The following is a 21952-nucleotide window of genomic DNA, read 5'->3' as shown; positions in this document are numbered from 1 at the left end:
TATTTGGCGTTTTTGCATTGTATATCGGAACACTTAAGAGTAAGTCTTCCGGTTTGTATAATTGTATACCGGAACACTTCTCTAAAGGGTTCCGGTTTGTTGTCTTTAAGGGACACTGAACCGGAAGTCTTTTAGAAAGTCTTCCGGTTTGTATACTTGTATACCGGAACACTTTCTTAAAGACTTTCGGTTTGGATGATGTATACCGGAACTCTTTAAGAAAGTGTTTTTGGAAGACTTTTTGTGTTTTTTACTAACCGGAACTCTTCTTTGAAGTGTTCCGATACGTAAATTTTTTTTTTTTAATTTTAATTATTTTTTTAAACATTATTTTTGCAGTGGTTCGAAGAAGAGGTGCAGATGGCCGGATTCCAGTCCGCACGTTAGACCGGGGTGCATCTTCATCTGCAGCTGCAGCTGAGCCGACTGGATATCCAGGAGGGTCGTACGATACGTCTCTTTTGGTGAAGTACGAGCATCATGTTGCTCGACATATATGGTTCGGTGAGGTAAGTAAACGGGCTATATTTGAAAATGAATAATAGTTGAATATTTTATAATTTGTTTTCTAATATGTGTTTTAATTGTTTTTAGGAAAGAGGACCAAAGAAAGAGTTGAAGGTTGCCGGACATGGACTGAAGTTGACTTCTAGGGTTCCATTGGCTCTTCCACCACAGATGGAGAGTTGGGTATCTAGATCCGGTTTAGCTTCACTGCAGAGAACCAGTCTGAACAAGATAGACACAAATCTTGTCTCTGCATTTGTGGAAAGATGGCATCTAGAGACATCTTCATTTCACATGCCGTTTGGTGAAATGAGCATTACTTTAGATGATGTCGCATGTCTACTTCACTTGCTCATTAGGGGTATCTTTTGGAGTCCTCAGGATGTGACTGAAGAGCTAGCTGTTGAACTTGCTGTTGACTACCTAGGAGTGTCACAGGGTCAGGCACAGTCACATGTTCGGAGCCGCAGGGGGTCGTATTACAAGTTGGAGTGGTTATATGATTTATTCGTACATCATAGGGCTGCTTCCAGCTGGGCATATGCGACTAAAACATATCTATTGATGTTGGTGGGTTCCACCATATTTGCTGATAAGATCTTTACACTTGTAGAGGCACGATACCTCCTCCTGTTTAGGGACTTAGATGGATGTTCAGGATATAGTTGGGGAGCAGCTGCACTAGTTACCCTCTACCGATATCTTGGAGATGCGTCCATGTACAGTTGCAAACAGCTCAGTGGATATCCTACTCTCCTACAGGTATATAATTTAATTTTGTTAATTAAGTGTTGGATTCATTTTATAAAATATTGTAACTTAATTTGTTTTATTTATTATGTTTTTATTTTGTAACAGTGTTGGATTCACGAGTATTTTCCAACTGTTGGAAAAAGAGGGGAGAATTGGAATCCTGCTGAAAATTGTGGTCTTCCCCGAGCGATGAGATGGTCGTATAGACAGGGAGTCCTGAAGGTCGATGATTTACGACCTATTTTGGACGAGCTGACACCTACCGACGTCATCTGGCGACCATTTGAGGATCATAGAGCATGGCGTGTATTTGATGAGATATGTCTTTACAGGGGCTGTTTGAAGTGGGGTGAAACAGTTGTTCCATACTTGCCTGATAGATGTTTACGTCAGTTCGGGTATAGGCAGTATGTTCCATCCCCACCTCTGGATTGTATGATGGCGACGGATATTGATGTTGATTGGATCAATTACCATCAGAGTGTTGTCGCTGTGATCGGTTCATCTACCGTGGCCACCACTCCATCTGAGGTAGAAGACGGTTATCTGGAGTGGTATTATCGTGTTTCCCATCCACGGTTGGTCCCTCCCCATCGTGACGCTCCTAGAGAGGTATCCGTTCCTGTATATGACGCCGGGCCATCTGATCCTGATTGGGCTCGTGTATCTACATTGATTCGTCGCTATCTGAGACAGGTTAATGTTGAAGAGGAAGATCCACAGTTTTCTGATTTATTTGAAGCTTTGCATATTTCTCGTTCACATTGATTATATGTATTATGCTTTGAATATAATAGACATAATAATATAGATTTCATGTTTTGATTACATATTTATGTTTTGATTACATAATCATGCTAATACAAGTGTAAGTAATTGCCAATGTTGCATACGTCCTGCAAATCCTAGCATCCAAGTAGTTGCTATATGAGAACGAAATTTCTTCCAATCTAATGTGGCCGGTGGCAATGGAAACCCCTCTTTCATGTTAACCTGATAAAGTAAAATAATTAAAAGATTAAGTCATATAACATAAAATATTAACTGAAATAATTAAAATATTTAGACATATAAATACGTACCTGAACCCAATGATTCTAGTTAACAAAACCAATGCAATAAATAGAGACATTTGGTGAATGTGAACTTGTCATCGGAAAGAAAGTGATGCACGGATTGCCTAAACAGACAAGTACAACATTATAGCGATTCGCTATCAAGTAACCCATATCTGGTAGACTCATCCATTTTTCAGGTGGCTGTGAACCAAACGATTATATCATCAAAGATTCTCTCACAGCTGACAACCGATTAGAAAATAACTTGTCATACAAAGTTGACCTATCCTTGTCTATTATTTCCAACCCCAACTCTCTGCGAACCATTGGCCAACCATCCTCACCATATCCATGCAATGATGCAATGACTCTAAATCCACAATTACCATCTGATTCAACATTAACTACAACTTCAATGTATGACCTAATATGATTAGGAAATTGAACAATGAATTGTGGTTGCTTCTTTGATAATTTGATCTTCTTCGAAGTTTGTGATGGTTGAGATTGCCTTTGTGAAGATTGAGATGCCTTATCAACATACTCATGATACGAAGGGTCCCTATAAACATCATAATCTGCTGGTTTTTTCCCTTTCTTCTTCACTCCTCCTTTGGTTTTTATTTTCTCAGGTGGTGGACACAATGTTGTCATTGTTGGGTATGCTAGTTCGCATACCCTACTCCTTAATGCCCTTTTCCCAATAACATCTAATGACCTAAATCGTCTCCACAACTCATCCATTGCAGCCGTCATATCCACCTCTGATCCATCATCTTCACCTATCTCTAACTCAACTTCCATAGTTAGTTTCCTCCAATGAACATGAACAACATCAATGGGTATCGGTATACCACCTACTCTGTGTCTTCCTAACTCACAAGCACAAGGTAACCCATAAGATGTTCTAAGAGTACAACCACATATTTGCCTGTTAGTTCCAACATAATCAACTCTCAATAACTCTTCAGCAATACGTCTCAAAGCAGCTCGAGATACGGAACCACGCAAATAACCATAAAAGGGACTTACGTGCGCGTGCTCAACTTCGTAAAAACTCTTTTGAAATGAAGCTCTAATGTTTCCCAGTTGTAACCTCAAGTTGTTATTCATGACTTCCCAACATTTGACCATGTCACCTATACTGTTTCCTAACATCTGCTTTAACTTCCAATGAGCAGATTCAACCCTAAAAATATCAGATATAAAAAATACCATTAGATATTGAAAATATCAAATATTAAAAATATCAGATATTGAAAATAACACATAAAAAACATAAAAATAATATCTGATATAAAAATAACACATACAAAATTATAAGACGTACCGATTAGTCGTTGTGTTACCCAAATGTAGGACTCGATTAATCCATGCTCCAACAAATCTATGCCTATGTGGAGTCAACCATGTGTCTTTCACATAATTAATAAATCCACTATAATCAACACATGCTTGCTCAAGTTGATGCAACCGCTGACCATTCTCAATCTCATCACTAGCCCAGACAACTTCCATCCATAATGTGTCTATCGTCTTTTGCAGGTCATTCACCACATGTTGTTTGCATTTGGCACCAACGTTTTTGTTAATGTGAAATCTACATAGCAAATTAATCGAGTTGGGAAACACAACTTCAATTGCTTTCATCAAAGCAAGATCTCTATCTGTCAAAATCACTTGTGGACACATGTCTTTCTTCACAAACAACTCTTTTAATTTCTCCAATACCCAGCAAAAATTCTTTGTTTGCTCAGACTCCATATACGCAAATCCAACAGCAAAAGTCAACTCAGTCGATGTCATGCCAACAATTTCAAACAAAGGTTGTCTATATTTGTTTGTCTTGTAGGTGCTATCCATAACTAACACAATCGGAAATATATTCAACAACTTAACTGAATCAGGATGTGCCCAAAATATCTCTCTCACCATTTCCGAGTCATCCTTTTTTCTACTCCAATACACATATCCTGCATCCTCAATAAGCTTAAACAAATGTTGTATCTCACTCCTTGGACCTCTTATCTCTTTTTCTATCACACTCTTATGCTTGTATACTTGCGTAATCCGAGTGACATTCTCAGGAAACTTGTCTTGCAAGGAAAGCAAAATGTTTCTAGGTGCTACATGTCTCTTTGCCAAATCAGCGACATGTTGCTTCTCATCTGTGGTCAACCTACCAATAAACGAATGACCTTCTAATCTATCAGGTAAACCATGATTATGTAACCCACATTTTACATCAATCTTCCAACCAGATCCATCTTTCGCCGGAGTCGACCTGATTTTAAATGGACATCCACATTTCTTGGACGCACTTTGGGTACCACTATCACTAATCTTGTGTTTCCCACCTTTATCACAACCAAATATTATTTTGTTACTTCTCCCTCTCTTCCCCGTTTCAGTATCTGAACGACTGATAATAACAGTTACTTTATTGTCGATTCCAACCTCTTTAATCCATCTGATAACCTCTTCTCGTGTACCAAATCTTTCCGTCGTCATAAACGCATCAGTAGTATCTACACATATTTTGGGAAGATTTTCCATTTCTGCAAAAAAAATAAATAATAATAATAATAATAAAAAAAAACGTACCGGAAGACTTAAAGAAAGACTTCCGGAACACACATAATACATACCGGAACACTTCTCCAAAGAGTTCCGGTATGCAGAATTTGTTCACCGGAACTCTTTTAAGAAGTGTTCCGGTTTTGAATTTTTTTTTTATTTAAACCGGAACTCTTTCCTTAAGTGTTCCGGTTTGCTTTTTTGTGTGTTCCGGAAGTCATTCCTAAAGTCTTCCGATTTGGAAAAATACATACCGAAAGTCTTTTTGCAGGAGTTCCGGTGCGAGGGGTGTGAAAGTGTAATTTTTGCAATTTTCAACTGAATGGTAAAAATGAAATGGTAAATTGGTTAAAACCAATTAAGGATAAAATCGGAATTTTTAAATTTTTGTAGGGGTATGAGGTTAATTGTAGGGGTACAAGGTAAAATTTTCCCGATAAGAATGTCATAATATACTTTGAACAACTACATGTTTCTTTGTGAAAAATTATTTATTAGTTGATTTTGTGTATCAATATTTTATTTCTATCATATTATTTAATATTCCTAACACCTTCATCTTTAATTCTTTGTTCTTTTCTTTTGAAGTTATAATTATATTATATATTTCTATTTTTCAGTTTTTCCTAACAACATATAAATCGATTACACAATCTTAGTGTTGGTTATTTAATAAGAGATACAATTATGAGTGTGGTTATACACTCAAACTATAACAGAATTAAATCTTCCAATTATACAAGAAGTACGAAAAAATGTTGAAATTTGCTTCGATATAGAGTAAGTTATACTTAATCATTTCTTTTATACTTTTATGTTAGATATCAATTGGATCATACTTATTCTCACTATTTTTATGCAATAAATTTTAGATAGGAGACTTTGAAGATAAATGAAACACATGAAAGGATGAACAAACAATTTCATTCATTGACAAACTCGATAATAAGATGTATTTACCTTTTCCGCAATACATATAAAAAAAATAGTTTCTTGCATTTTCACTACTCTTTCACTAACATTTTTATCATCCTTATTGAAACAGGTCAAACATCTAAAAATTTACTCTATCGGTTGGAGCTCCACAATGATAATAGATAAAACACAACTTTGAAAAATTGTGAAAAGAGAAATAATATCTCAAAGGATGATGAAGTTTTTATTTTATTCATTTAAGAATATTTTGACTCTAATATATTTTTGAATGCATGAATTTAACTCCTATATTTAACTTCTATATTTTTGAATGCATATATATTTATTAAGCCCATTATTTTCTTTTTTACCAAAAATTCATGTAACTCATAAACAAGTCAGAGTTGATCTTCTACCAAATCTAAACTAAAACAAGATATCTTCATTCTCCAGGTATACATTTATTTATGTCACAATAAATCATATTATATTCAAACGAATCAAATATTTTGAATGTATTTCTTTAATGATATGGCATTTCATCATGTATTTGTAGTTTTTTAAATCTCATAAGCGCATTGATAAAGGGACTTACGAAGAATTGATTCAAATCTTTACAAGGTAAAAAAAACTATATTACATTACTTACTATTAATTTTACTATCTTTTTCTCTAAATAACTTCTAATTTGAGAGTCATACATTTTTTCTTTACTACGAAAAATAATTGCAGGAAAAAAGAAAATATTTCGAATAAAATTTTTATGTTCGACATTCCTCTTAAAGAACGTCATTGATTACACAGTATCGATAACATTTTATATACTTCAATATAATTTTGAATATTTTTATTTATTATTTTTAAAATGTAATAATATTATTAGAAAAACTCAGTTGCTCTCATAGTCCAAATCAACCTCACTCTTTTAGGTTTTTATTTATTTATTTTGTTTTTGATTTTATCTTATATTTTTATGTGTGTTTTCTGTTGCAAGATTGAAGAGATGAATATGTGACATTGGAGTCATGGCAAAATGATCACATGGATTCCCAAAGAACTTTTGTGGGTATTAGTATTTAATGCATCTTTTTGATTATTTGGTGAATTGCAATGGTAATGCATTTTTTTTAATGTGAAACAGCCTTAATATAATAAAATTAGTCATTCAAATATCATAATAAAATTAAACATAAACTCAGATTTTCTCCTTTTGATTAATTATTACTTTTTATTTGGAATTGTTATAGTGAACTATGGAAGAAGAAGACATGCATGTTACAATGAAAATCAAGTTGAAGATATGTAGTTATCTTAATCATGAACATTAGGTGTTGATATTATTTTATGACTGTGATTTTATAAATTATATTGGTTGATTTCTATTTGCAAAAGAAAAATGTTTAAGAATTGAAATTGTTTCTATTCATTATCATTTGCAACTTCATCTTCTTGCTTGCGTATAATTACACGTCATGTGTTTCTATCGATATTCTCTTGCAAATAATCTTAAGTAACTTCAATTTTTTTGGCATTTTTTATTTATTATATGTTAACATGTACAACATAATAGAACAAGTAATATATTAAAGTGGAGCAAATACATCTCTTTATCAAAAATATAGATTTTTAAAGAAATTTTATTGTCATACACTCATATATCATAAGTATATATAAAGAGGGTACATGTCTTTAAAAAATGGTGTTATCAATAACTTCCATATCCGTTAACAATTAAAAGGAATTGAGAATTATAACTTTTACAGTTTCAAACACAACTAAAACCGCGACCTTACTTTGTTAATTTCAAAAGACAATTGCATAAAGGAAATTATATACTTGCCTAAACAATGGAGAAAAAATTGAAAAAAAAGGAATAAAAATAAATAAGAAATTGGGTGAAATTATGAGAACCCCTTGAGTACCATGGTTGATAGAGAGAGAGTAGAGGGAGGATAAAAAGTAACGGGAATATCGAAATAACATGAAATTTATTCATAGGGGATTTTGGTAAATAATTTGAATGGAATTTCTCCATAAAAGAAAGATGAATATCGAAGATTATTACAGTTGCATTCTTACTCCGTTGTTGAAGAGAAATTTAATTGTTTTCGTGCGTATGTAGAATAAAATCACGTCATACTGCAGTTTTCTCAATTCAAACAAAATTTAATGTGCGAATATTACATATTGCAAGCAAAATTTAATATATATTTGAATAAATTCCATATATTTCATCGTATAAATAGTTTATATTAAAATCAAACTTATAAAAAAAGACGTTATTAATATTTTCACGCGTTAGCGCAACAGTTTGAACGCTAGTATTTGAATAAGAAGAATGTCATGCTTAGATTTTTTTTTTATGAAAAGTATTGTATCAAACATGTTGTGAGTAGAAATTTACTTAAACAATCACACCAATTACTTAAAATTTACGGAATAATTTATTTAAATGATCCATGTGGATGTAAGCTACTCTCCTATGTCATAGCCAAATTTCATCCTCTTTGCTAGTAAGACAACACAAAGCATCATTTGAAGGTAGATCATTTAGATCAACATTGTAGATATTTTCCATTTCTTTGACCAATAAAATAGTTTGTTTTTTGAATTTATGACCTTGCGTATTTGTATATAGAAGAATCAAATACAACTATATTATATTTGTCACACAACTAACTAATGCCAAACTCATTTTTCTCCAACAATATTTCTAAATTGCACAGGTAAAAATTTACTCCCTATGTGTCATAATAATTGACCTATTTTACCATTTCAAATAGATTTTAAAAAAATGTATAAATGAAAGTGAGAGAATAAATCTTTTACTAAAGTATCCTTTATATTGAAAATGATAAAAGTGGTATTTAATTTGAGGGTAGAATTGAAAAAAAAATCATTTATTTTGAGACAATTTTATTTTACAAATGAGTTACTTATCGTAGAGAGAGGAATAAATATTGTCACCCATGTGTAGATTGTAGTCATTATTACTAGTTGTAAACTAGTTTCTTGATGCCTTGCCCCCTAGGATCCTCACCTTGCAGACAGTCATGTCGACTTAACCATGTTTGTCAATATATGGGGAATTGTTGCTAAACAACAATGGAGGACTTGTCATTTTTATGAAGTATTCCCTCCGTCCCATTTCACATAAATTATGAATAAATGAAATAGATAGAATGATATTTTTACTAAAATACCCTTATCATATACTGAGAATGATGAAAGTAATATTAATTAGAGAATAAATTTGAAAAAGATGCATTGAAAATTGAAATAGATCATTCATTTTGTGACACTCTTTTATTCTCAATTGATCACTCATTATGAAACGGAGGGAGAATTGAAAACACTTGATTCAACCTAGCCATTTGGACGACCAGTGTAGCACAATCATTTATTGTGTTTTTAATCGGTAGCATGATAATGTTCCTTATTTGTAGAATGAATATGTTGATCATCTCATATGTTTTTAGTTATGTAGCACCGACACATTTAAGAAAAACGAAGGGATGGTCAATGAGTATAAACAGATAAAAGTTTTATTTGTACCAGACTATTTCCTGCATCATAACCTTATTATAGTCATATATAAACTATGAAAGGATGGTGATGAATAGACTTTCATCCATATTCAAAGAATCCAATGTGTCAAATGAAGGTGGGATATTTTCGATATTTACTTGTTGATTGTCGGTTGAAAACACCATAGGTGTAGTGATTATAGTGCTAGAATTTTTTTTTATAATAATAGAGTAAAATTTAAAGTGGAAATTATTGAAGACCTATTGTACATAAAATTTAATATATTCTATTTCAAAATCAAAACAAGACAATAGAGATTTTCAGCTGGTCAGAATATGTTTCGAAACTAAATTTTTGACATTCTTTTTAGAACATTTTTAGCAGCCTTGTAATCGATTTTTAATAAAAACGATTTAGAAAACAAATCCTTTTGAAATTTGGTAATATTTAAAACAATTGCTAATTTTTTTTTTAATAGTGTTATAACTTAATTGGGTTGGGGTCCAAGTTCTATAATAGTATCTAACAACATGTTCCTTATCCATACCCGAAAGTAATTGTTTTAATATACCTCTAAATCATAGGTCAGAGGTATCTGTCACAACAATAAGATTTGCATTTGGGTATGAGATTTATAAGTAAGGTAATTTTTTAACTATTTGTTTTAATTGGATGAAACTCTTTGTCATGGAATCATTCCAATAAGAAGGATTCTTTCTAAGCCTCTTGAAAAATGGTATTTACATGGTTATAAGGTTTGAGATAAAGTCTAAAACATAGTTAATGCATCCTAAAAATCTTGTAATTGTATTTTATCCTTTAATTCGAATGAGAATTTACTAACAAAATCTAAAGACCTACTAATGGGTGTATACATACCCTAACTAATATAAAAATCCAAAATCTAACTTTATTTTAAAATAATTTCAATTTTTTTCAGATAACATTAATCCATTACTTTTAATTATTTCATAAAACTGGCTTTAGTTTTATAGGTGTTGGTGGATGAAATCATAGAATACTAGTATGTCATCTAAGTAAACTATAATAAAGTGAGAATAATTATAAAGAATTCATAATATTCTGAAATTCTAAGGGGACACTTTTTAGCCTTAATAGCGTATTGTTTCATTCATAGTGTCCAAAGAATACTACAAAGGCAATTTTATATTTATCTTCTTGTAATTTGATTTGATAATAGCTAGTTTTAAGGTCAAAATTTAAAAATATACTCTTATGGTGTAATTTGTTTATTAAATTCTTTTTATTAGGTAATGCTTTATTTAAAGGTTTATAATTTATCATTAATCGAGGACTTCCTCTTTCTAATTCTGCAACATTAATAACATAAAACACTGAGTTATTTCCGGGAAAACTTACTCGGCCTGATTAATCTTTTTTCTAAGTAATCTTGTATTTCTTTTTTGCAATAATCTAAATATTGTTATTCATTTGTATGAATCTGACTTTAGTCGAAATATCGCATTCCTTAATGTTAGGCTCATAAAGCAAATAAAAAATATATATCTTTCTCTTCCATAAGATATTAGGTTGATCTGAACATAGATCTTTTATAAATTTATTTTGTGTAATTTTAGTTTTATCTTGTACATTAGAAGATTGTAACTTTTCTTCTATCTTTTTAAAGGACATTTCTTTATTAATGAAATTAATTTATTTTCTTTTATTATTAATTTAAAATAATAAATAATATAATTTTATTCTGGACAGAGTTAAGATATTTAATTTTAAGTTGTTCTAAGATTTCATATTTAAATTCTCACCATAAGGCATTAGCGATTATAGTCATATTATTAACATTAAAAGGGTAAAGTAAAGATAGGAAAGAAGTTCCTACAATAATAAATTTATGAATATTTTTTACTAAAAGAAAAGAAGTTCTATAACAAATTTGATTTTTACCGATCTTAGCACTTGATAACTTGTAAGATACTAGTAATTTATTATCATTATCTCCTATTAAGGATTCTTTGGTTTTTCATAATATTGGGTTAGAATCGATCCTTCTTGAATGCCGTTTAAATATGCTTTCGAATCTGTCAAAATAATTAATTCATAAGTTTTGTTCCGTTGCAAAACCAAAAATATAAATACTACTAATTTTTGTTTTTATTTTTAGAGACTGAATTAGAAAAAACTTCAAATCGCTCGATTATTAGTTTAGCAACAAAAAAGTGACCATCATATTTCAATTGAAAAAATGCTAGTAGAAAACCTTTTGCAACGAAATTAGCGACCAAATTTGTGATTGAATTTGATGACGAATATTGTGATTGAAATTTTCATAAATAATTAATTTTATATTATTGCAGTCACAAAATCAATCTCTAATATTTAAATTTAAAAAAAAAATTAAACTTGTCCTTTAAAAAAAATATTTTTTAACATTTCTTTTAATATTTGGTATTCAATGTATTTAACAAACAAAAATACAAAATAAAATATATTAAATATTTTTAAATTTTAAATACATTATAAATCTTACTAAAATGCTAATAAAAAATAACAAGAATGCAAGATAATTTTTTTCTAATTATTTTAGAAAATGATAATAGTTACCGATAATGCAACATATTATTTTTATAGTCAGTTATGACTTGTTCTCTTTTACTACCTATGCTCTTTTTTATAAGAGACATTTTATTTTTTATTTTTATTAAATAATTAATATATCTAATCTATAAACTGATCAAATAGATTGATAATTTAATGAATCTAAAAAATAAATGATCTCTTATATAAAAGAACTGATATAGTATTTTTTATTTCTTCAAATACATATCTTTGAACCCATTTGATTGATGAAGAATACGAATCACGATAAATCGGTCTCGTATAATTATGGTAAATTTTATTTCAAAATCATATACTCTTCATTTTTTAATTCTTTCATCACATTGATCACACATCTAATTTAGTCGATGGAAGAGTTTTTTGTTGTGATGTTCTTGGATCAATACTTCTCATCTATCTACAAATATTTAAGATTAATTAATATTTTAAAATACTAAAATAAAATGAAACTAAGATAAAAATAATAATAAAGAATATACAATTTAAATTTGAGAGAGTTCCTTATTTCTTAAATCAATTCTTCTCATCTATCTGGAAAAAAAAAATGTTAAGAAAAATGTAAAATTAATTAATATTTGACAAAATTATATTAGAGATCTTTTAAATTATTATTTTTAACAGATTGATTTTTTAAATTTTTTTTGTAATAATTTGATTTTTTATGTTATCAAACGTCTGCACAGGTATTTTTTTTTTTTTTTTTCAAAAATAAATATGTGGTATTAATGGGAATGAGGTGTCAATAATAATGTTGAAAAAAAAGTTTACTCATTAATCAAAGTTAATTTAATCATTAATCAAATTTCTTTAACACAAAAATATCATAATCTTCACTACAATGTCAACAGTAAATTACGAGGTAATAAAAATAAATAAAATGGTAAAGGGGTCCAACCCCTTCTTTCCCTCATCTCTCACGTGGAATCCATACAGCAAAACCAATTTTTCAATTTGCCCCCTAAAATACATTTAGAGGTGTGGTAGATCGACAACAAATCACCCATCAATTTGGTAAATAATTTAATTTTGTATGGAAGGAATAAGCATATTAAAGTTAGATTTCACTTTTTAAGGAAGAAGATAAATCATGATGAATTTGAAGTGAGACATTATTCGAGTGAAACACAATTGTCCGATATTTTTATCAAAGAACTGAAGATCGACAAGTTCCTAACTTTGAGAAAGAAACTAGAAATAATTCAAACCGATTAGCTTGTGTTTACAATTTGGATTATAAGAGGATATATTGTGATATAATCTAAGTTAATTTGTTACTTGATTAGTAAGTTAATTAATTTGTTATGATTAGCTACTTGAGTTACAAGTAACCTCTATATATATATATATATATATATATATATATATATAATATTATATATATATATATATATATATATATATATTTGTCTAGTGTAATTCAATTTTAACAATTCAATATAAATTTCTAAAAATAAAATTTAAATTAGTGGTAGTTTAACAAATATAGAGTCTCTATAAAAGATGTAAAATGTCACATTAACAATTGCAAAGTGAAATTGCATCCCCTAAAATAAATTTAATTAATAAAACCAACGTGTAGCTTATCCAATATAAGTTATTTTATAACAAACAAATACATTTGTTTTATGAATTTAAATTTTATTCTTAGAAATATTTGAGGTTGAAAATCACATTCTCAATTTTATTAAATTATATCCGAGTATTTTTTTTCTTCTAAAAATATGATTGTATTCATAAATTTTGTTATTTTTTATTCCCATATAAAAGTGTAGGAATCTTACTTTTTCATGAGAATCATAACCTCTCTCTCCTTAAATTAATTTAACTCTTTTCTATCTTATCATTTATAAGCTCTATAAGCTCGTATGTTTAAAAAATCTATTTGTCAACTAATATTTTCTCATTATTTTATAACTTACAGTTTTTTTTGTATAAGTTAATTCAATAGAGATTTTCATTTTTTTTCTTTTAAATTTAAACATATATCTTAATTAAAAATATATATATAACTAATAAAATATATAATAAAATTAGCATATATGTTCTATTTGAAACAATTTTTTAAAATTAATTTATAAAATAAATTAAAACTAAAACTAAAACTAAAACTCATTCAAACATATCCTTAAAAATATTTTGAAAAGTTTAAATATGTTTCAAATCGAAGTAAGCTTTAAAACTTAAATATCATATCCTTATCTATCTTCAAGCAAAAATTATTATTTATATATGAATTGAATATGTAACCTTAACATGTCATAATTGTGATAATTTTTTTATTGAACTATTTTTAGTATATATGTGCTTGAATTGACATATTTTTGTTTGCTGTCGTTGTTGGCCGAGATTTTGTCAAATTGATGATTTAATAATAGATCATGTTCCAAATAATATTAGAGAAATTGATGAGAATATAAAGCACCAAATCAATAAGAAAAAAAAACTAAAATATACCAAAAAAATATATATAGGGGTTGAGTTTAGTAGAACCAATGACTCAACCTACAAATCACAATTTGAATCTGAATTGGTCAATAGAAACATCTAACTTCTTTTAGTAACCTTTGAAACTCAATTTGTTAGCCACTATTTTTTGTTGTTGTGATTTATCCAACATTTTACATGAAACTTGCTTGGGTTGCAAGTTAATCTAGCTACTATCATTATCAATATCCAACTTAGACTCTCTTTTTGAATTTCCAAGAAGTGGAAGAACATCATTGTTATGTTCAATATTCCTCTCTCCATAACCAAAAAATTCACCACAATTGAGCAATACTTGCAGCACCTCTTTCATGGAAGGTCTACTAGATGGAAGTGTTGAAGTACACATAACACCAAGTTTGAAAACTTTGCACATTCCATCTATGTGACTTGGTTCCATTACTTCTCTGTCAAGCAACTCTTCAATTCTGCTTCCTGCTTGAATGTGTTGCCAAGACCACTCTGCAAGAGATGAATGCTCATCACCATAGTTAGCTTCTTTACCGGTCGTTAGTTCCAATAGGATAACACCAAAGCTGTAGACATCAACCTTTTCACTGACTTTTGTTGTTTGAACATATTCTGCAATTCAAACATGTCAAAAACACATTCAAGTTTAAATTCTACCGAGGAAAATTTAGACAAACGTGAAGGGTTAAAATATTTCTTTTTCTTTTTTTTCATCTTAAATCCTCTGGATCTCGGGGGAAGGTAACCCTGGTAATCCAAAGTTCAATTGGCAATTAAGGAAATCCTAGTAATCCAAAGTTCAATTAGCAAGTAACTTTTCAAAAAAGTTACCTTGAATTCTAAAATGATTTCTATTTGTGTCCTTAAATATGGCCTTGTTCCAAAAAACAGATTAATTTAAGAGCTTATAGCATAATATATAATAAGTTATTTCTATTGCAAAATACAAAATAAACTGAAATTCTTTTCAATATCTATACGCTGCTTTTAAAAGCTATTTTGAAGAGTTTATGGAAATAAGCCGAAAACAATATATGAACATGTTGTAAGTCATTTCCTTAAGCTCTCCCGATTAGTTTGACAGTAGAAAGCATGCAAAAATAATTATTTTAGACTTTAGAAGGAAATATTTTTACTAGGATTCAAACTTATAGTTTATTACTCCCTCCCTCAGTTTGTTCCTTTTTAAGTATCTGCATTTTTGTCAAAATCATCTTAGGTAATTATTATATATAGAGGTGAATGTAATAAATAATTAAAGTTATTATAGGTAAAAGGAGAATTATAATTTGAAAAATAACAATAATGATTAGTTTTTTTGGTATGTGTAAAAAGTTTAAAAATGACACTTAAAAACAAACAAAGAGAGTAAATAGTTATGACGCACAAACTCCGACAAGACACGGACACAAACACTTCAACACCGATACATAAAAAATCTAGGACACCGACAACGCTATATATGTCATATTATTTGAGTTTCATTTATTCATCTAATATCGAAAGAGTTAAAAATATTCTAATCAAAATTAATGTCTTTTAATTCTTCATTAATAACATTCCTTCAATACATGTTTAACCATTTTAATCGTGCATGAGATTTGACTAGAAAATATAGTGTGTTGAAGAAAAGAAAAACACAATTTTTTTTAAAGAAAACTTGTTTGAATGTCATATGGGTATCGGACATCGATTCAAAATGTATCGAAGCAAACAAAAAAAGCAATTTTTTGGAGACACTTGTCTGACTTTTCCGACTCTTGTTTGACTTTTCCGACACATGTCGTACGAATGTCATACAAGTGTCGGACCCCGCGACACGCCTATTTCTAGGGGTGTCCATGCTTCATAGTTAGATAGGATCTAAGCCAAAAGCCATGAGGAAAATTTAAGGGATATAATTTTTAGCAAGATTAAAAAATGATGATTGGAATGTCATGAATTTTACCTGGAGCCATATAGCCAAATGAGCCAATAACAGCAGACATAGTAGCAAGCTCACCAGGCTGTATCAACATCCTAGCCAAACCAAAATCAGCAACTTTTGCATTGAATTGAGCATCCAAAAGAATGTTACTTGTTTTCACATCTCTATGAACAACAGGTGGTGAACATTCATGATGCATATAGCTCAAACCTTGAGCTACACCAATAGCTATATGCATTCTCTTTGTCCAATCAAGAATAACATGATGAACCGAACTTGACAGCACATTTGAAGACTTGAGACTAATCTTCTTTTGCAGCCATCTATCAAGACTCCGGTTTTCGACGTACTCGTAAACAAGTAGCATCGTATCATTATTAGAGATACAACACAACAACTTCACAATGTTTCGATGTCGGATGCTGCTTAATATTTTAACCTCAGTGTGAAATGATTTCTCAAGATTATTGTCTAGTTTTTTGTTTTCCCAGATCTTTTTCACCGCTACATAGCCTAATCCATCAACCACAACTCTATAAACAGTTCCATATCCACCACTTCCGATAATATTATGTTCTGTCATTGAAGATACTATATCTGATTCGGTGAAATTTAGTCTTTGAAATGAAGTGAGTTTCCATGATGAGTTATCAAATCCCTGCTTTCTTTTACGGTGAAGTTTGATAATCATGAATGATATCAATGAAGCCACTAAGATGGAAACTACAACCAAGACTACAATCAAAGTAGGAGATAAAGACGAGTCTTTGCTTTTCCTTTGAGCGTTGGAATTAGCATTGCATAAGGTAAGGTTCAATGCTGGCGTATCAGCACATAAACCAGCATTATTCAAAAAGCTTCTATCATAAGCTGAATTTTCAAATTCACTAGGAACTCTTCCTCTTAAATGATTGGACGATAGATTGAAAACTGTAAGTCTAGGAAGTATAGAAGGTATATCGCCAGAGAATTGATTTTCCGATAGATCAAGAACACTAAGAGAAGGTATATGACCAATTGAAACCGGAATTTCTCCATTAAGTTGGTTTTGGCTCAAATTTAGAGTCACTAATGAGTTCCACGATATTACATCAAATGGAAGTGACCCTTTGAGTTGATTTTGATCAAGCAACAATTTTTGAAGATTAGGAAGTGCTGTTAGTTCTTGAGGAATACTTCCATTAAGATTATTCTTGCTAGCTATGAACTCAACCACATTAGTCCAATCAGATATTCCAATTGGAATTCCACCATAAAACTGATTGTAACTTATATCAAAAAGTGAAATACTTGAAGACAAATTTTGAGGAAGTTCACCACTGAACTTATTATGGCTTACCATGAAAAGCACCAAATTTTCAGCTCTCCAAAGACCATTCGGAATTTTACCATAAAACTCATTATGGAAAATTTTCATCTCCAACAAGCTACTACAATTTCCAAGTGATTCTGGTAACTCTCCACTTAGATGATTGTCATAAGCAGTTAAATTTTGTAACTCTCTGTGATGGCACAAATTCTCTGGTAACCTTCCCTTAAAACTGTTCGATGCAACATGAAAACTTCTTAGCTTTGAGTATAGACCAAAATCAGGAGGAAGTGTACCTGACAAGTTTATGTTTTATGTAAAAATTATACTATTTATAAAAATATAAACAAAATAAAAAGGAATAAAAACTCATGCAAGAACTCAAACGTACCTGACAAGTTGTTTATAAAGACCTTAAAATCAATTAAAGATGGAAGACGACCTATGCTTTGTGGAATCTCTCCTGAAAAATTATTCACAGGCAAAGACAAGCCAGTTAACATTTGCAGCTTTCCAAAATCTTCTGGTATTTTTCCTGTAAGCTGATTCTGTGCAAGATCAATGATAGCCAAATTTAACGCGCCAACCACATCAGGCAACTCTCCGGAAAGACTATTTCTTGAAAGTAACAATCTATTGAGATTCTTCAACATGAACAAACCACTAGGGATTTTCCCAGTTAAATCATTTTGTGACAAATCCAAATCCTCCAAAGAAACCATATTTCCTATTAGTTCAGGCATTTCACCAAACAGATTGCAGTCATACATATAAAACACCTTCAATTTACTCAACTTCGTCCAATTCATCGACAACTTAGAAGCCTTAAATGGATTTGACGACAAATCCAATGTTTCAAGATTCAACAAATTTCCAATCTCATCAGGGAAAGTTCCATCAAAGAGACAAGCTTGAAGTGCAAGAAATCTCAAATCCTTTAACCTTCCAACACTAGAAGGAATTCCACCATTGAAATTAGTGTAACTAAGATTAAGATAATTCAAATTAGATAAACTGGAAATATCATTAGGAATCTTTCCAACAAAATTGTTCATAGACAAATCAAGAAACTCCAAGTTTGAACAATTGTATAGATAGGTTGGAAACATCCCAGGTATGTAGTTGTTGTTGAAATCAACATGTGTGAGGTTTTTAAGGTCACATATGAAAGAGGGTACGGTTTGAGTGATGTTGTAGTTGACCAAAGTCAACCATGTGATGGAACCATTGGTGCAATTGATCTCTGGCCAAGAACAGTGAGAGGTGTTTGATGAAGTCCAGTGAGTAAGGCTTGGTGGGTTTTCAAGATGGTGTTTGATCTTCATTAGGGTTTCATGTTCTTGATTATTAAGATTGTAATAAGATTGAGATTTTGCATGGGTTAGAATAATGAGAAAAAAGGCTAGAATATAGTGAAATGAAAATGTTGATATTTTCATTTGGGTGTTTGAGAGATTTTTCTTTTGTTTCTTTTCTGGTTTTTAAGGGTTGTGGATTTGTGATGCATTGAATTTGCAATGAGGAGTAAAATTGTTTTGTGATTTGCAATGCCTACAAAATTCTTCACCCTCTATCCTAAGAGAAAGACTTATTTCCATGGAATTATATTAGACTTTTATTTATAAATCAATTTTTCAACTACAACAACAACATGGACTAATCTCTAAAATGGAAAAATACTTTTGTTTATATTTTTTATTCTAGTTTCACGTATAGAAATTAAGGTCGAAATTTTCTGTATATGTAAGTAGATTTTATAGGATTTTAAATGATTAGATATTTTAATTTTGTATTAGATTTTATAGATATTTGTACGTAGTTAATGATATCGATGAGTTTTAGTGAGTAAAATATCGTTGTTTTGAATTCATTTACTAGATATTTGTACTAATTTTTTTTTAAGATCGTTGTATTTTGTCAATTTAAATCCGATGAACATAAATATATACATTAAGAAAAGGGGAATGTGTGAAATTGATAACATGAGTGTTAATCTGAATCATACAATCGAAATTGAAAAGTATGTGACGTGATTAAAGGATTGAATCCATTGATGTGTCTACAATGCAATGTTGACTTTCAAAAGTTGAAAATGGTTGGGTTCTAGATTCAATTTTGGCGTATGATGATAGAGTCAATAAAACCAATGTTTTGGTTGATTGTGACAAAGTTGTGTTCGTATTATAGTTTACATCAGCAAAGATTGAATGTCAATGATATTAAAAGGTTTTGGTTGGAAATAAAATAAAGTATTCAACCATAGAATTGAATGCTTTTGTGTAAGTCGTTTTACTTTAACATATATTGTTTGAAAAAGAAAGATTGTACTAGCAACAAGGTAAGAAGTAGGAAATTCATCAAAACTTGTAGTATGAATATTTTGGTCAAGTTGACCAGGTTTGTGGTACGTGTCAAATTTTGAAATGGCTTAAGAAAATGATAGCTAAAAGAGTGCACGGAAATATGAGATAGAAAATTATAAAGTAGGACATCACACCTATTTTTAAATAAACATCAAATGTGTATAACCGTGTCCGTGTGCATCTAGAAGTCACAACATGGATCAAGCCCGCATCTTATGTCTTGTCATTTTTTATTATTTAAATTTAACAAAGATTTTTGATCCCACGTTTGGTTTGTTATATTCATAATCTTATAACTTATATCGATATAAGAATCATCAACATAATTCTAAACAAATATTTTATACTTATGTTTGAATATAATTATGAGAATGAAAGTGGAAAAGTATCTGAATTTGCCATTGAAAATAATTGAAGATTATTGGGTATGTGAATAGCTCTAGAACCGGGGATCATAACCCGTATAAATAATATTAGGATTATTTCTTAGTTTTCAATATTCTAATTTAATTCATCATCAAATTAGATATTGACTTATGGTATCTACACAATAGCATCATATTTCATGACATTTATATTTTTAATTACATATTTAATATTAATTAGATCAATCCAATTTTAGTTACTTAAATAATGACCATAACACATATAATATTATATTTGTGATCCAAAAATTCTAACATTTGATCCTAAACTTTGTCCGCCCCATTTTGTTTTTTTGGCAGACACAAACTTAAATGGGACAGAGGTGTTTTTTTTCAACTTTTATATTTTAGAGGTAATAATATCCAACAAATTTATATGTCTCATTTTTAACGAATTTTAATTGGGCAGATCTAAACGAAAGATAGGTTATTTTTCACCTCTATATATATTTATATATATATATATATATATATATATATATATATATATATATATATATATATATATATATATATATATATATATATAAATTATCAAGAATCATGACCTAAAAATACATATATTTATGAGCGGAGAATTTTAACTATGTTTAAATAATAAACAAAATTTGTGCTCATTTCTCTCATATTTTAGAGTAAAGAGACAAAAGTAACTCATGAAACAAATGAGTTTAAAAGGAAAGTCATAGTAATGGAGTCTTTCTAAGAAAAAATCTCAATTCACTCTATCATAAATCTTCTCAAGATCAAACTTATAAATAATATTTTTTTTTTGTTTCATCTTTTTCTTTGCATGGAAAGACTTGGTGATTTAATTGAAAAATCACTGACAACTTCTACATATCACTCGTGATGTTCCTAAAATATCTTAGTTATTCTTTGTCGATGTTGTATTTCTGTTTGCAAAGGTAAAAACTTATCTAACATAGTTCATTACTCTCTTAGTTCCACATTCTAAGATGTTTTTGTAGATTTCACATGAATTCAGAAAAAAATAAATTATGTATGATTTTACAATATTGTCCTTCATTTATTATAGAGATTTTTTTTAAGAATTAGAAGAAGAAATAGTAATAAATTATATATGATATATTGGGACAAATGTCAGTAATCTTGCATTCGAATTGTAAATTGACTTATAATTTGAGACAATTTTTTTAGGACAAAGTGACCTATAATTTGAGACATAGGGAGTACTAAATTTTTAGATAATTTATGTTATTTTTCAGATCTTAAAATGAATGCAGATAAGTCAAGAGTTTCATCATCAAAAGATGTTTGCCGAGTTGTTGAAGATGATCTTTAGCGGCTCTCAACATCTGAATTACCGATCTGTTAGAAAAATACTTGCTATTCAAAATAAAATACAAATACACAAAAAAGAGGATTTTTTGGAAATCTATGATAAGGCTAGGTAGCTTCTTGAAAAGGTATACTCTTGAAAATTTAGGACGTGTCACTCTCGTCGATGTCGTTATTACTTTTTTACCTACATATAATATGCAAAAGAAACAACTATTTCCTCAATAAATTTGTGAGAC

At 29.9% G+C, this 21952-nt stretch overlaps 2 protein-coding genes across 2 annotated transcripts; one reads left to right on the top strand and one right to left on the bottom strand.

The window, feature by feature from the left end:
* The first annotated feature begins 331 nt into the window (after nt 1–331).
* LOC127092894 (protein MAIN-LIKE 1-like) lies at nt 332–5525 on the top strand. Its single transcript, XM_051031788.1, has 3 exons — nt 332–509; nt 595–1001; nt 5516–5525. Exons 2-3 carry the CDS (start codon nt 679–681, stop codon nt 5523–5525), a joined length of 333 nt encoding a protein of 110 aa, XP_050887745.1. The 5' UTR covers nt 332–509; nt 595–678.
* Nucleotides 5526–14472: 8947 nt separating this feature from the next.
* Nucleotides 14473–19242, bottom strand: LOC127117817 (receptor-like protein kinase HSL1). Its single transcript, XM_051047931.1, has 3 exons — nt 18015–19242; nt 16336–17919; nt 14473–14999 (listed from the first exon to the last, which is right to left on the bottom strand). The coding sequence occupies exons 1-3, from the start codon at nt 19060–19062 to the stop codon at nt 14584–14586; spliced, it is 3048 nt and encodes a 1015-aa protein (XP_050903888.1). The 5' UTR covers nt 19063–19242; the 3' UTR covers nt 14473–14583.
* Nucleotides 19243–21952: the final 2710 nt, after the last annotated feature.

Source organism: Lathyrus oleraceus, chromosome 1, assembly GCF_024323335.1.
Source record: "Lathyrus oleraceus cultivar Zhongwan6 chromosome 1, CAAS_Psat_ZW6_1.0, whole genome shotgun sequence".
In the NCBI taxonomy this organism is placed as follows: Eukaryota; Viridiplantae; Streptophyta; class Magnoliopsida; order Fabales; family Fabaceae; genus Lathyrus; species Lathyrus oleraceus.
This window is presented reverse-complemented; position numbering and strand designations above follow the sequence as displayed.

What these genes read in the sequence shown, in the direction of transcription:
- LOC127117817 (XM_051047931.1), bottom strand. Translation starts at nt 19,062, where the DNA reads ATGAAAATATCAACATTTTCATTTCACTATATTCTAGCCTTTTTTCTC. An exon ending in CTTTATAAACAACTTGTCAG is followed by an intron (nt 17,920 to 18,014) that starts GTACGTTTGAGT and finishes TAAACTTGTCAG; the next exon opens with GTACACTTCCTCCTGATTTT. An exon ending in ATTTGGCTATATGGCTCCAG is followed by an intron (nt 15,000 to 16,335) that starts GTAAAATTCATG and finishes TTTGAATTGCAG; the next exon opens with AATATGTTCAAACAACAAAA.
- LOC127092894 (XM_051031788.1), top strand. Translation starts at nt 679, where the DNA reads ATGGAGAGTTGGGTATCTAGATCCGGTTTAGCTTCACTGCAGAGAACC.